Source organism: Homarus americanus, unplaced genomic scaffold (genome assembly GCF_018991925.1).
Source record: "Homarus americanus isolate GMGI-L3 unplaced genomic scaffold, GMGI_Hamer_2.0 scaffold53104, whole genome shotgun sequence".
Classification (NCBI taxonomy): Eukaryota; Metazoa; Arthropoda; class Malacostraca; order Decapoda; family Nephropidae; genus Homarus; species Homarus americanus.
Window position 1 is genome coordinate 895 of NW_024715592.1, and position 16,560 is coordinate 17,454.

Genomic DNA, 16,560 nt, shown 5'->3' on the forward strand with positions numbered 1-16,560 from the left:
GATTTCAAGTTAAAATTTACCTAGCAAAATGAAAACTTTTCAAATCTGAAGATATCACATGATTCTGCACATAGAACTACATCATTAATACCATGGGCCGATTTTTCAAACTCAAAAAAAAAAAATTCGCCTCCGTATGACACACCCTAATGCTCATTAGCCCCGTGCATCATCGTCGTCTCCCCGCTCACTATCACACCCTTCCTCACAACCTCACCCTCACCCTAACCCCATCACACCCTCTCCCTTACCCCTTCACACCCTCTCCCTTACCCCCTCACACCCTCACCCTAACCCCCTCATACCCTCTCCCTTACCCACTCGCACCCTCTCCCTTACCCCCTCACACCCTCACCCTCAAACACCCTCACCCATGGAGGGCCCTTGAAGCGCCGAAGTCCCTGGGAGAGCTCCTGGGGGTGTTGCTGCCCCTGGGATGGCCCATTGGGACGCCAAAGCCCCAGGAATAGCCCCTGGGGTCGCCGCTGCCCCTGGGAGGGACCCTGGGTCTGCCGCCGTTCCTTGAAGGCCCTTTGGGGCGCCACCTCCCTTGAGAAGGGCCCTCGGAGGGCTCCTAGGGGAACCGACACCCCAGGGAGGGCCCCAGGGGGCTCTTTCCCTGTAGAGCCCCTGGGGGCAGTTGCTTTTACACTATTTAGAACAATGGGAGATATGACGTTAAATAAATACACTGCCCAGCATATTTCCAGTATCATCTCACCATGAACAATGTAAAGGAGAATAAATATCCAACAGGAAAACATAAGTTGGGGTGTTGTGCTGACTGACTGCTCTGTTCTCCTATTGGCTGTTAGTTGGCGAATTTTATATTTTAATCAACCAATCACAGTTAAGTAAAGGATTGCTGGAAGTATGCAATATGTACGACTCCATGACCAAGCACGCTATAGGGCTACTGGAGGGGCACCTTTGGTAGGGCCCCTGGAGGCTCAACCGCTCCTGGGAGGGCCCTTGAGACTATAGCCTCCCCTGCGAGAGCCCATGGGGTCTCCACCGCACCTGAGAGGGGCCCAAGGAGAGCCCCTGGGATTGCATTCACTTCTGAGAGGGCCCCTGAGAGCACCGCCGGCCCTTGGAGGGTCGCTCGGTCCGCCGTCACCCCTGGGTGGGCTCCTTCGGACGCCGACACACTTGGGAGGGTCCCTCAGGTTACCGACACCCCTGGGAGGGACCCAGGTGGCATTGTCCCTTTAGAGTCCCTGGGGGCAGTCGTTTTTGCACTATTTAGAACAATGGTAGATATGACATTAAATAAATACACCACCCATCACATTTCCAGTATCATCTCACCATGAACAATGTAAAGGAGAATAAATATTCAACAGGAAAACATAAGTTGGGGTGTTGTGCTGACTGACTGCTCTGTTCTCCTATTGGCTGTTATCTGGCGGATTTACATTTTAGTCCACCAATCACAGTTAAGTAAAGGATTGCTGTAAGTATGCAATATATACGACACCATGACCAAGCAAGCTATAGGGCTCCTGGAGGGGCGCCTCCCCCGCCCTGGGAGGGCCCTTGAGACCGCCTCTGCCCCTGCAACGGCTCATGGGGTCTCCACCGCACCTGAGAGGGCCCCTAGGAGAGCCCCTGGGATCGCCGTCACCCCTGAGAGGGCCCCTGAGAGCACCGCCGGCTCTTGGAGGGTCGCTCGGTCCCCCGTCAACACTCGGTGGGCTCCTTTGGACGCCGACACACCTGGGAGGGTCCCTCGGGTTACCGACACCCCTGGGAGGGCCCCAGGGGGTATTGTCTCTTTAGAGTCCCTGGGGGGCAGTCGTTTCTGCACTATTTAGAACAATGGGAGATATGACGTTCATAAATACACTGCCCATCACATTTTCAGTATCATCTTAACATGAATAATGTAAAGGAGAATAAATATCCAACAGGAAAACATAAGTTGGGGTGTTGTGCTGACTGACTGCTCTGTTCTCCTATTGGCTGTTGGTTGGCGGATTTTTATTTTAGTTCACCAATCACAGTTAAGTAAAGAATTGCTGGAAGTATGCAATATGTACGACTCCACGACCAAGCAAGCTATAGGGCTTCTAGAGGGGTGCCTCTGGTAGGGCCCCTGGAGGCTCACCCGCTAATGGTAGGGCCCTTGAGACCACCGCCGTCCCTGCGAGAGCCCCTGGGGTCTCAGCCGCACCTGAAAAGGCTCCTAAGAGAGCCCCTGGGATCGTCGTCACCCTTGAGGGGGCCCCTGAGAGCACCATCGCCCTTGGGAGGGCCGCTGGGTCCACTGCCGCCTCTGGGTGGGCTCCTCCTGACGCCGACACCCCTGGGTGGGCCCTAGGGGGCATTGTCCCTATAGAGTCCCTGGGAGCAGTTGGTTTTGCACTGTTTAGAACAATGGGAGATATGACGTTAAATAAATACACTACCCATCACATTCCCAGTATCATCTCACCATGAACAATGTAAAGGAGAATAAATATTCAACAGGAAAACATAAGTTGGGGTGTTGTGCTGACTGACTGCTCTGTTCTCCTATTGGCTGTTTGTTGGCGGATTTTTATTTTAGTCCACCAATCACAGTTAAGTAAAGAATTGCTGGAAGTATGCAATATGTACGACTCCACGACCAAGCAAGCTATAGGGCTTCTAGAGGGGCGCCTCTGGTAGGGCACCTGGCGGCTCACCTGCTAATGCGAGGGCCCTTGAGACCGCCGCTGCCCCTGTGAGAGCCTTTGGGGTCTCAGCCGCACCTGAAAAGGCCCCTAGGAGAGCCCTTGGGATCGCCGTCACCCCTGAAAGGGCCCCTGAGAGCACCATCGCACCTGGGAGGGCCGCTGGGTCCGCCGCCGCCCCTGGGTGGGCTCCTAATGACGCTGACACCCCTGGGTGGGCCCCAGGGGGCATTGTCCCTATAGAGTCCCTGGGAGCAGTTGGTTTTGCACTGTTTAGAACAATGGGAGATATGACGTTAAATAAATACACTACCCATCACATTCCCAGTATCATCTCACCATGAACAATGTAAAGGAGAATAAATATTCAACAGGAAAACATAAGTTGGGGTGTTGTGCTGACTGACTGCTCTGTTCTCCTATTGGCTGTTGGTTGGCGGATTTTTATTTTAGTCCACCAATCACAGTTAAGTAAAGGATTGCTGGAAGTATGCAATATGTACGACTCCACGACCAAGCAAGCTATAGGGCTCCTGGAGGGGCGCCTCCCCCGCCCCTGGGAGGGCCCTTGAGACCGCCTCTGCCCCTGCGAGGGCCTATGGGGTCTCTACCGCACCTGAGAGGGCCCCTAGGAGAGCCCCTGGGATCGCCGTCACCCCTGAGAGGGCCCCTGAGAGCACCGCCGGCTCCTTGGAGGGTCGCTCAGTCCGCCGTCACCCCTGGGTGGGCTCCTTTGGACGCCGACACACCTGGGAGGGTCCCTCAGGTTACCGACACCCCTGGGAGGGCCCCAGGGGGCATTGTCCCTATAGAGTCCCTGGGAGCAGTTGGTTTTGCACTGTTTAAAACAATGGGAGATATGACGTTAAATAAATACACTACCCATCACATTCCCAGTATCATCTCACCATGAACAATGTAAAGGAGAATAAATATCCAACAGGAAAACATAAGTTGGGGTGTTGTGCTGACTGACTGCTCTGTTCTCCTATTGGCTGTTGGTTGGCGGATTTTTATTTTAGTCCACCAATCACAGTTAAGTAAAGGATTGCTGAAAGTATGCAATATGTACGACACCATGACCAAGCAAGCTATAGGGCTCCTGGAGGGGCGCCTCCCCCGCCCCTCGGAGGGCCCTTGAGACCGCCTCTGCCCCTGCGAGGGCCTATGGGGTCTCTACCGCACCTGAGAAGGCCCCTAGGAGAGCCCCTGGGATCGCCGTCACCCCTGAGAGGGCCCCTGAGAGCACCGCCGGCCCTTGGTGGGTCGCTCAGTCCGCCGTCACCCCTGGGTGGGCTCCTTTGGACGCCGACACACCTGGGAGGGTCCCTCAGGTTACCGACACCCCTGGGAGGGCCCTAGGGGGTATTGTCCCCTTAGAGTCCCTGGGGGCAGTCGTTTCTGCACTATTTAGAACAATGGGAAATATGACGTTAAATAAATACACTGCCCATTACATTCCCAGTATCATCTCACCATGAACAATGTAAAGGAGAATAAATATCCAACAGGAAAACATAAGTTGGGGTGTTGTGCTGACTGACTTGTCTGTTCTCCTATTGGCTAATATTTTGCAGATTTACATTTTAGTCCACCAATCACAGTTAAGTAAAGGATTTCTGGAAGTATGCAATATGTACGACACCATGACCAAGCAAGCTATAGGGCTTTTAGAGGGGCGCCTCTGGTAGGGCCCCTGGAGGCTCACCTGTTAATGGGAGGGCCCTTGAGACCGCCGCCGCCCCTGTGAGAGCTCTTGGGGTCTCACCCGCACCTGAAAAGGCCCCTAGGAGAGCCCCTGGGATCGCCGTCACCCCTGAGAGGGCCCCTGAGAGCACCATCGCACCTGGGAGGGCCGCTGGGTCTGCCGCCGCCCCTGGGTGGGCTCCTCCTGACGCCGACACTCCTGGGTAGGCCCCAGGGGGCATTTTCTTTATAGAGTCCCTTGGAGCAGTTGGTTTTGCGCTATTTAGAACAATGGGAGATATGACGTTAAATAAATACACTACCCATCACATTCCCAGTATCATCTCACCATGAACAATGTAAAGGAGAATAAATATCCAACAGGAAAACATAAGTTGGGGTGTTGTGCTGACTGACTGCTCTGTTCTCCTATTGGCTGTTGGTTGGCGGATTTACATTTTAGTCCACCAATCACAGTTAAGTAAAGGATTGCTGGAAGTATGCAATATGTACGACACCATGACCAAGCAAGCTATAGGGCTCCTGGAGGGGCGCCTCCCCCACCCCTGGGAGGGCCCTTGAGACCGCCTCTGCCCCTGCGAGGGCCCATGGGGTCTCTACCGCATCTGAGAGTCTCCTAGGAGAGCCCCTGGGATCGCCGTCACCCCTGAGAGGGCCCCTGAGAGCACCGCCGGCCCTTGGAGGGTCGCTCGGTCCGTCGTCACCCCTGGGTGGGCTCCTTTGGACGCCGACACACCTGGGAGGGTCCCTCAGGTTACCGACACCCCTGGGAGGGCCTTAGGGGGTATTGTCCCCTTAGAGTCCCTGGGGGCAGTCGTTTCTGCACTATTTAGAACAATGGGAGATATGACGTTAAATAAATACACTGCCCATTACATTCCCAGTATCATCTTAACATGAACAATGTAAAGGAGAATAAATATCCAACAGGAAAACATAAGTTGGGGTGTTGTGCTGACTGACTGCTTTGTTCTCCTATTGGCTGATATTTTGCAGATTTACGTTTTAGTCCACCAATCACAGTTAAGTAAAGGATTGCTGGAAGTATGCAATATGTACGACACCATGACCAAGCAAGCTATAGGGCTCGTGGAGGATCGTCTCTGGTAGGGCCCCTGGGCTTTCCCCCGCCCCTGGGAGGGCCTTTGGGGCTACTGCCTCCCCTGAGAGGGCCCCTGGGGTAGCTACCGCACCTGGCATTGTCCCTCGCGTCGCCGCCTCCCTTGGATGGCCCGTGGTGTCACTGCCTCCCCTGGGATGACCCCTGGGGGCGCTGCCACCCCTGGGGGCGCTGGCACCCCTGAGAGGGCCCCGGAGAAGTTCCCAGGGTTCGACACTATGAAAAAGTGTTTGGTAGCTCGTTGACGTTGCTGTGCTTAACAACTAAGGTCTTTAAGTGAGTAAGAAGGTTATTAATTATAGACCAATAAGGACCAATGGGATGGCATTTCGCGACACTCAGTTTCTGCTAGAGATTTCAATGTTTCTTTCCTCACAGCACTGAGTAAAACAACACGATTTCGATACAGTTTGATGTTTCATAAACCATGGAGTCCTTTTCAGGCGTTACGTAAACGTCACGCTAGGCGTTAACTGTACCTTTTTGAAATTATAAATTTGAACTTACAAACAAATAAAACAGTATTGTTGAAAGTCGTTTAAAACCTTTCTCCAATTTTAACAGTCATTATGTCGCTGTTGTCCAACAAATGATTCAGGTCGTTGATCGTGTTAACAATGCCGCTAGACTTTCTTGAACGTGGCAAATGAAACCAGGTTGTTCGTCAGTAGTCTACACTTGGGGCTGGGACAGTAATAACTGTTCTCTCGGTGTAAAGTTATGCCGAGGAGGTGTGATCAGGAAGAGATGAAGACTCACCCTCTGTTCTTGTTTGTTATTCATACAGTTCCGCAAGTCATTAACCTGTTATATATTTTGATGAGACCATCACGGCAAGGTTATGCCTAATGCATAAAATACAGACCTGAAAGGGATGCATCATATCTAATTTTCAAACTCATTTATCTTCCCTCCTTCACCAGATTTATATTCCATGCATTTAAGACAAACATATCAATGAAATTCTATCATAAAATGAAGTATCCCTTCTCCCCCCCCCCAAAAAAAAGTGTATGTCTTAAATAATAGTGGGAGCTGTAGTGTGGATTCACGATATGAATCAGCGAGAGAGCGGTTACTGATCTGAGTGAGATACAGTGACGTGATCAGGCAGGTGTGATGCCAAGGCTTCCCATACCTCGAGGAGTAAAGTATTTTTGTATTTTTGGATATCTCTTAAGGGGGGGGGGGGGTCCCATCGCTACCTCAACACCCACCCCCCCAGCCTTCCTGTTCAACTTCCTCGGGTACGCGTCTGATCCATGCTGTGATGCCTTGATGAGATCGTGCCCGGGTCGGTGATGGATGATGGCGGCTGTGGAGGAGCTTCAGGTATGTAAAGCTACACTGACAGGTCGTTAGTTTTCTGGTGCACTCCTGTGACCGTTCTTGAAGAGCCGTGTGACACTTGCTGTTGTTCAGCTCGGGCTCTTCCTTGACCCAGGGAGGTTCTGGACCAGGCGTTGAAATCAGGCATTTTTCACTTTCTGGCTGAGTGATTCATTGACCAAGTATATAGGTGTATTGGTTGACTGAAACAATTTTAAATTAACTCCTAGGTTTAATTTAATCTTTCTAAGATGTATAAACAATAGTGAGGTGAACATTAGTATAAATGAAGCTTCTTTTAAATAGTTTTTTGGTTGCTTGTATTATATGTAGAGACATATGCTTATAGTAGTGTTCTGTATTATGTGAAGAGTTAGGTGTTACGAGCCAACAAAGGCTTTCTAGATTAAACTACTGTTTCCGGGGTTGGTGGTTCCATCCCCGGACACTTCTAGTTCACAAATTAAGGAAGTGAAGGCGGTCGAGTGCAGTACTAGACATGCTGCCTCCTTGTGTACCGAAGGCTTAGTATACAGTGTGTTGTATCCACACTTTTAATGGGCTGTCATGCCTATGGGACCCATTTTCACTTTCATTGATCTTTGCTTGAGTATTTTTACTATTTTAATATACCAGGTCAAAGAAAACACACTTGTGAATTGCATTCGTCTTTAATAATCACTAAGTGTTCACACAACTGTTCACAGGGTATGTCCTCACAATGGACTTCGAATATATACAGTCAGCACCACTGCCAGTGTACAATTCCTTAGTCTTTTCACTTTATATCACTCACAACAATTCCACAATACTTGAACAACAATTACCTTCAGCTGTCACTAGGCTTGTACTTCATTCTGTGAACAGAATCGGGCGACTACTTTCCTAAGCATTTGTATTTATTTTTTTCCTAGACAGCTCGCTGGCGCTCATATACCTCTCGTCAGACGCCTAGAGCGTTCTAGTACCATCTAGGCATTGCAGGTCGAAACGAGATACGCCCAGAAGGTTCTAGAATGATCTTGGCTTACATAAGTAAAACATCAATATATACAAGAAAATCTCCCAAAAGTTGCCAAAATAACTGCTACTTGGAATAGGAAATAATCAGAACACCAAGTTTATTAAAATTATAATACTAAATTATTCCTTGGCATAACAACATTTTATATATTTTCGTTGTCTTACCTTTTTTTTTCAAACAAACTTACTGATTTTGACCAATTTTAACAAAGTATTAACAAAAAGCACAACTCATCTTACTTTAACACCTACGTTTTATGTGTTCACTTTCTTTTAAACTTTAAAATGCAAATTGTCAAAACAAATATGATAATGATGTCTAACCTATTTATAAAGTGGTTTACTCTTATTACATCTATTTTACATGAATATTGATCACTTCACTGGCAGTACCTCACAATATACAACACCTGTCAAAAACCAAACCTCACACACTAATGTTCAAAAGACACTCGGCCAGAGGAGATCTGCGTCACTCTGCGAGACTGATTCTGTTCACATAAAGTCAACATCACGCATTGGCAGTCTGCTCTGTCTTAAATATGTTAATAATTAGAAAAAAGAAAAAAAATGGTCTTAGATATATATGCAAGTAAATCACTGTGGGTGCTTTACTTTGTGTTAATATAATACATTTGCATCTATATTAAGTGTGTGGCCCGCGAAGTGTGCCACCATTCATGAAGTGACCCCTCCATCAAAAATAATTGCCCACCCCTGCCTTAGGCCGATGTAGGGTTATATGACTTGTGCTGCCCTCTACCCCATCCACCTCTCCACTCCTATCCCCGCCCACCTACCCACCTCCAACCCTCTCTCCAACTAAGCCCCCTCCACCTCCACCACCTAATATGAACAGATAAAGACATTCATATCATGGCTAAGACAGTTTGGTGTCTGCTGTTCATCAACGCAGAGGAAGATACAACTCCCAGGTTTATTACTGCCTTTCTGTGCTGACAATGGATGAACACTTTCTCAATCTAAAACAGGATTGGAACTTTCACAAATAAAATATATAAAATATGAAAAAAAGCCGAGAAACAATAATTTACTTAACAAGTGGTGATACAGCCACAAGAGGTGATAGAGCCAAAGGAATTGATAAAGTTTATACCACAGGCGGACAAGGAGTTACGTAATAAAAATCTATAAATATCACAGAGGGCATTACACAGTCATGTGTTTATACTTGGAGCTGGCGAATGCCCGCCCTATTATGGGTCACAACTTAAGGTTAAAGAAGGGTGAGAACTTCCTCCTCCAGTAGTTGGGATGAGAACTTCTTCCTCCAGTAGTTAGGGCGAGAACTTCCTCCTCCAGTAGCTGGTGTGAGAAATTTCTCCTCCAGTAGCTGGTGTGAGAACTTTTTTCTCCAGTAGTTGGGATGAGCTTTAAACCTTAGAGAGAAAGCTTTATGTTAGAATTGGGGCACACAGGTATGTAACATTTAGACGTATTATACGTAAAAGTCTTTTGATACGTTAGAAGGACTGCAAGATAGTGGTGACCTTTTATGAAAAAGTTTGGAAGATTAGGATTGTAAAAAGTAGCTGCGACTGTCTGGTCATCACCACCCCTGTAACTTAAAGTATTCTCATATTCCTGCGACCTTCACCTCTGGCAGCACAGGGCTTTGTCTACTATATATATCTAACGTGTACACTGTACAGTCCTAGTGCGTTTGCAGGGGCATGTCAGATTTTGTGCAGTGTGGCATCGCTGTGTTTGTTTACATTCGATAGAAGGAAACTCGCAATAGTAAACATACTATGGAATCAAGTTAAAACAATATTAAAACAAATATATCAAAGATAATTCACTTGTGGAATGTTTAAATGACGAGATCTGTAATCGCATTAGTGAAGGGAAACTGCACCTGTATCTTGCCTCACATCTCACTTAATACACTGGAGTTCAATATTTAGGGAGTAAAACTATACAGGTCGTGTGACAGTAATACTGTGTTTTAAGATACAATTTCTTCTTGATCCCACTATCTTAAATTCTCCTATCAGTTGTTTTTCATTAATCTTTCTTCTTATTCTTCCCACACTATTTACTTTATATTTTCCGTCCAATTTTTTCGTCTCCTCTTGCTCCCCATCTTCTTATCACCTCTGCCTCTGCTTGTGTCTGCCGCTACGACACTTAATACCCCCTCAGGAGGGCGGAGTCGGCCGAGCACCCACTCACGATCACCAGCTCATGAATTTTTACACGGAATGACGCCCCTCTGGCTTACCCCGACCAGGTAATGGTACACCAGAGGCTGCACGGTGAAGCTGGAGCATGCAGGGTGAAGCTGGAGCATGCAGGGTGAAGCTGGAGCATGCAGGGTGAAGCTGGAGCATGCAGGGTGAAGCTGGAGCATGCAGGGTGAATCTGGAGCATGCAGGGTGAAGCTGGAGCATGCAGGGTGACACTGGAGCATGCAGGGTGAAGCTGGAGCATGCAGGGTGAAACTGGAGAAAGAAGGGTGAAACTAGGGCGTGAATTGTGAAACTAAACGGTGCAGGATGAAAGTGCAGCATGTATTGGGAAGCTAGATAAAGGACGGTCAAACTGAACCATAAGGTGAAACTAGATGATGCAAGGGTTAAAGAAGAAAATGCAAGGTGAATCTAGAGCAGTGGTGTTAAACTCAAAACCTTTCGAGGCCAATTCTTATTTTAGTTACCCTCTTCAGGGCCAACACAAGTGCTATATCACATATTTGCAGGATTGAAGTTTACAGCTTCACACATTGCCTTACCTGGCTTACCAGGAATACCTCATTTGGGTTTGTCTGATTTTAAGTATGTAACATTAATTTTACTTAATAAACATGATTATATCTATTCCTTTCATAATTTCACGTGATGATAAATGTTACCGTCATCCCGCGGGCCATACCTGACCATCCCAAGGGCCACATTTGGCCCGCAGGCCATGAGTTTGACACCCCTGTCTTACACCTAACAAAATTATTGGCCAAAATATACTTCTTTCTCAGAATTGAAATTTAAGGGGTTTAACTAATTAAGTACTTTCAGAATAACACACAAACCCTAAATCACACCTTGGAAACCCATAGTTGATGAGTAATTAGCATTGAAAAATGTCAGTAAAATCTTTCAAGGGTCATTTTAGCCACTAATTTCTCTGCAATCGAATCGTGGACCACATATTTATAAGTAGCAAGCTCAAGAGTACAAATACTGTGATTTTCAGCAAAATCTAAAAAATGTAAGCCTTTTACCTTACAAAATTTTTGACCATAATATACTTTTTTCTCAGAATTGAAATTTAAGGGGTTTAACTAATTAAGTACTTTCAGATTAACACACACACTGCACACCTTGGAAACCCGTAGTTGATGAGTAATTAGCATTGAAAAATGTCAGTAAAATAAGGGTATTTTGCCACTAATTACAATCGAATCGTGGACCACATATTCATAAGAGCAAGCTCAAGAGTAATACTGTGATTTTCAGCAAAATCTAATTTTCCAAAAAGCACCAAAAATGTAAGTCTTATACCTGACAAAATTTTTGACCAAAATATACTTTTTTCTCAGAATTGAAATTTAAGGGTTTAACTCATTAAGTACTTTCAGAATAACACACAAACCATGAATCACACCTTGGAAACCCGTAGTTGATGAGTAATTAGCATTGAAAAATGTCAGTAAAATTTTTCAAGGGTAATTTTGGCCACTAATTACTCTGCAATCGATTCGTGTACCACATATTCATAAGCAGCAAGCTCAAGAGTACCCATACTGTGATTTTCAGCAAAATCTAATTTTTGGCCAAAAAGCACCAAAAATGTAAGTCTTATACCTTACAAAATTTTTGACCAAAATACAATTTTTTCTCAGAATTGAAATTTAAGGGGTTTAACTAATTAAGTACTTTCAGAATAACAAAATAACCCTAAATCACACCTTGGAAGCCCATAGTTGATGAGTAATTAGCATTGAAAAATGTCAGTACAATCTTTCAAGGGTCATTTTGGCCACTAATTACTCTCCAATCGAATCGTGGACCACATATTCATAAGTAGCAAGCTCAAGAGTACAATACTGTGATTTTCAGCAAAATCTAATTTTTGGCCAAAAACCAAAAATGTAAGTCTTATACCTTACAAAATTTTTGACCAAAATACAATTTTTTCTCAGAATTGAAATTTAAGGGGTTTAACTAATTAAGTACTTTCAGAATAACACACAAACCCTAAATCACACCTTGGAAACCCGTAGTTGATGAGTAATTAGCATTGAAAAATGTCAGTAAATCTTTCAAGGGTTATTTTGGCTACTAATTACTCTGTAATCGAATCGTGGACCACATATTCATAAGCAGCAAGCTCAAGAGTACCCATACTGTGATTTTCAGCAAAATCAAATTTTTGGCCAAAAAGCACCAAAAATGTAAGTCTTATACCTTACAAAATTTTTGACCATAATATACTTTTTTCTCAGAATTGAAATTTAAGGGGTTTAACTAATTAAATACTTTCAGAATAACACACAAACCCTAAATCACACCTTGGAAACCTATAGTTGATGAGTAATTAGCATTGAAAAATGTCAGTAAAATATTTCAAGGGTCATTTTGGCCACTAATTACTCTCCAATCGAATTGTGGACCACATATTCATAAGCAGCAAGCTCAAGAGTACAAATACTGTGATTTTCAGCAAAATCTAATTTTTGGCCAAAAAGCACCAAAAATGTAAGCCTTATACCTTACAAAATTTTTGACCAAAATATACTTTTTTCTCAGAATTTAAATTTAAGGGGTTTAACTAATTACGTTCTTTCAGAATAACAAACAAACCATGAATCACACCTTGGAAACCCGTAGTTGATGAGTAATTAGCATTGAAAAATGTCAGTAAATTCTTTCAAGAGTCATTTTGGCCACTAATGTCTCTGCAATCGAATCGTGGACCACATATTCATAAGCAGCAAGCTCAGGAGTCCCATACTGTGATTTTCAGCAAAATCTAATTTTTGGCCCAAAACCACCAAAAGTGTAAGTCTTACACCATTGGTTTCAAACTCAAAACCTTTCGAGGGCCAATTCGTATTTTAATAAATAATAATAATAATAATAATTAACGGTTTATTGAAGGAGCTTGGCAGCCAGAAGGCTGAAAATATACTGTTACATATTTGGGGAATGGGTTTCGAATTACAAATAATATACAAGTAACATAAGTGATACAAATAAGATATATAATAACTAGATGGGGAAAAGCTCAAACTACAGTGCATTTCAACATAATGACAGTGCAAGAAGTTACCCTCTTCATGGCCAACACAAGTGCTATATCACATATTTGCAGGATTGAAGTTTACAGCTTCACACATTGCTTTACCTGGCTTACGAGGAATACCTCATTTGGGTTTGTCTGATCTTAAGTATGTAAAATTCATTTTACTAATAAACCTGATTATATCTATTTCTTTCATAATTTCACGGGATGATAAATTTTACCGTCATCCCGCGGGCCACACCTGACCATCGCTAGGGCAACATTTGGCCCGCAGGCCATGAGTTTGACACCCCTGATCTAGAGGATGCAAGATGAAACTGGGAGACATACATGGTGAAACTTGAGCATGTAGGGTGAGAATGAAGAATGTAGAGTGAGACTGAAAACTGTAGAATGAAGGTTTGAGCATGCAAGCGTTATCTGCAGTGTGAGGATAGAGTTAAAATCTGCACAGGCTGAGGTGTAGAGAGAGACCGGGGATGTAGAGGGGAGATTAGGGTGTAAAGGGGAGACTATGGTGTAGAGGGATATTGGGTGTGTAGAGGGGAGTCCGGGGTGTAGATGGAGACTGGGGTGTAGAGGGAGGCTGGGGTGTAGAGGGAGACTAGAGGTGTAGAGGGAGACTGGGGTGTAGAGGGAGACTGGGGTGTAGAGGGAGACTGGGGTGTAGAGAGAGACTGGGGTGTAGAGGGAGACTGGGGTGTAGAGGGAGACTGGGGTGTAGAGGGAGACTGGGGTGTAGAGGGGTTACTGGGGGTATAAACTGGGTGTTTTATCCTATTTTTTATTCAAATAGAACCAACACAGTAACTGTTGAATAAATCGTGAGAGTTAATCTTAAAATTGTGGCATTATTCAGCCGCTAAGACCTTAAAATAGTCTTCTTTTCAGTCTAAGAAACAAACATTAGTCCAAGTTTTTGCCGATGACCATTGAAACCTGTCGGAATATAATGAAAGCATTACCGTGACGACTTCTGGTCAGTTGGTAAGCCTGGCTAGATACAGGCGTCAAGCTGTTCAAAGAATGACGATTCGAAAAAATGGAATTCCTATTTTAGTTGAGGAATATAGAGCCATAGAATCATATAGCTAATAATAAGGGATCATCGAGGAGAGTAAGAGCTCAACATGTGGCAAGTGATAGTTGTTGTCAGTACAGTAAATGTTCCACACCGTTCATTATCTCACTGTTGACATGAAGTGGCAGTCATAATAAGGTAGAAGCCATTGAGTTCATCAGCAGAGACTCCAGCGGGATTATCCAGGACGTGACTGCTTAAGATCTGTTAAACAGTTATCCTGGCTGCTCTCTCTCCCTCCGTTCTTGGCCTTTTGCGTCTTCTCGTGTGTGTTTTGTGTGTTGTGTCTTGCCTCTCAGACATACAGATGTCCAGCTCCCGAGAACTATCATGAATGCAAACCTACCTCTGCTGTTTTATCTGTGTGGCATTTCTGTGGTTAGCAGCTAAAGTGGTTACTGAACTGCTGAACTCCGTCAGTGAACAGAGAAGGGAACCTTGGTCGTTTAGTAGAGAGTGTCATGATAAAACGCCTCTGAACCGCAGGGAGCGGTTTGGTCGACCCTCCAGTTCCCTTCCGGTTCCCTCGGGACCGTCGGTGTTTTATCGATGTTTCCGGGGTCGTTCACCAGCTGAGAGGAATATGACACAACAACAAAACCAATCTACTTGAAAAGAAAAGAGGAAAAATCTATTGCAGGTGTTACACGTACCTGTAGGACTGGGGCACACTACTGTACAGTACCTAACGCGCGCCAACCTGAGCAAGACCTCAAGTTAAAATATCCAACATGGGGGAAAACTCTAAATATAAAATGTTTGACGGTAATCTAAAAGCATTACTTGAGGACCTGGATATTATTTGATGTGCACGATGAAGTTATTAAAATAACAATATTGGGTTATACGTGGAAAGAAAACCCTGAAGTATGTTGGGGCTGGAGTTTACAGGTTGTATTGAAAAACTAGAATAATGTTGGAGTTTGCTTAGTAAGACTGTGGTATATTAGAGGTGGTTGGGGTCAGCAGTCTGCATAAAAATGCTGGTATGTGTTTGGGTTGGATGGGGTCTACATTTTGTATGGAAAGACTGGCCTGTTTTGGGGGCAAGCTACGATTTACATTTTTCGCTAAAAGCCTGGGATGTACAGAGGAAGACTGGGGTTTAAAAAAAAAAAGACGAGAACATACAGTACGTCGTGCTGGGGTAGGCATGGAATAACTCATACTTACTTTTATCTTTTATAATAACAAGATCATTAAAACTATAATCTGTGACAACTGACCCATAATGCCCAAATGTGAAATGTTTTCCATATTACCAAAAAAAGATTCCACATGGGTTCAACTTTCAGTAATTATAAGATGTATGTTTGAATGCGATAATGTAGAGTCATTTAAAGAGAAAACATATTAGATAATATTGTGCCTTGCTGAAACAAAATAGAAAGTCGATCCTATTTATCCTTGGGGTTAATATATCAATAATGAAATACTTTCTTGGGTAATAATCAATGGTTCTGTAGAGTGACTTACTAGTTAATACTGTTGCTGGGTAGTGTTGAGGATCACCGGTCTGGCTGATGCTACTTGTATCGCGTTCTGCTCTCATGATTCCACAGACTTAGTTTCAAAAAGAAATATGGCTCCGTGGTGTCCAGTGGTAAAGGCAGCACACATCAGTGGTGAAGGCAGCACACATTAGTGGTGAAGACAGCACACATCACTGGTGGGAGAAGCACATATTAGTAGTGAAGGCAACACACATAACAGGTGAAGGCAGCACACATTAGTAGTGAAGACAGCACAAAACAGTGGTGAAGGCAACACACAACAGATGCCTTACGTCAATTCTGAACTTCACTCACTCACTCACTCAGGCTCGATGGTGTTATGAACCCTCGATTCACTTCCACAGAGTAACGGGAAGTAAGAAGAACTTTACCTTATTTATAACCTTTGTAGAGTGTCTCAGGCATACGACACACTGTAATACAATACCAATAAATATGTTACTGACAATTTTGAGATGTTTAGGCTGTAGGATGGTGGTGTTTGCCTTATTTACCATTAGGCCTATCATGTGAAAAACAGTATTATTAGAGTTGTGGTGACAGCCCTTAGGGTACGGGGTCCTGTAATTTGTTCGTTTATTAGTTAACGATTTAATAAGAACTATTCAAGAAAATTGCATATTCTTGTATTGATGGATGACACGGTGTTACCATCAGCGAGTAGACGAAACATATCAGGGAATGTGTGTGTGTGTGTGTGTGTGTGTGTGTGTGTGTGTGTGTGTGTGTTAGAGAATTCAATAGTAAAAACTAAACCCTGGCGAGAAAGTAAGAAAAAGGTCAGGTCGTACAACAGTAAAGCTTCCTAAAACAACCAGGTCGTTGTTTCCGCCTTGAGCTGGCAGGGGGAGGAAGCGGGCGAGG

The 16,560-nt window shown here is 44.7% G+C and overlaps 1 protein-coding gene across 1 annotated transcript; it reads right to left on the reverse strand.

Annotated features, from left to right (window-relative positions):
- Positions 1–371: 371 nt before the first annotated feature.
- LOC121857906 (translation initiation factor IF-2-like) lies at positions 372–6,961 on the reverse strand (the record flags this gene model as incomplete). The annotated part of the gene is made up of 9 exons (XM_042354152.1): positions 6,837–6,961; positions 4,366–4,622; positions 3,997–4,063; positions 3,429–3,495; positions 2,736–2,926; positions 2,111–2,367; positions 1,588–1,809; positions 918–1,134; positions 372–651 (listed from the first exon to the last, which is right to left on the reverse strand). Coding segments are annotated over exons 1-9 (1,683 nt in total), but the record flags the coding sequence as incomplete, so codon positions are not given.
- Positions 6,962–16,560: the final 9,599 nt, after the last annotated feature.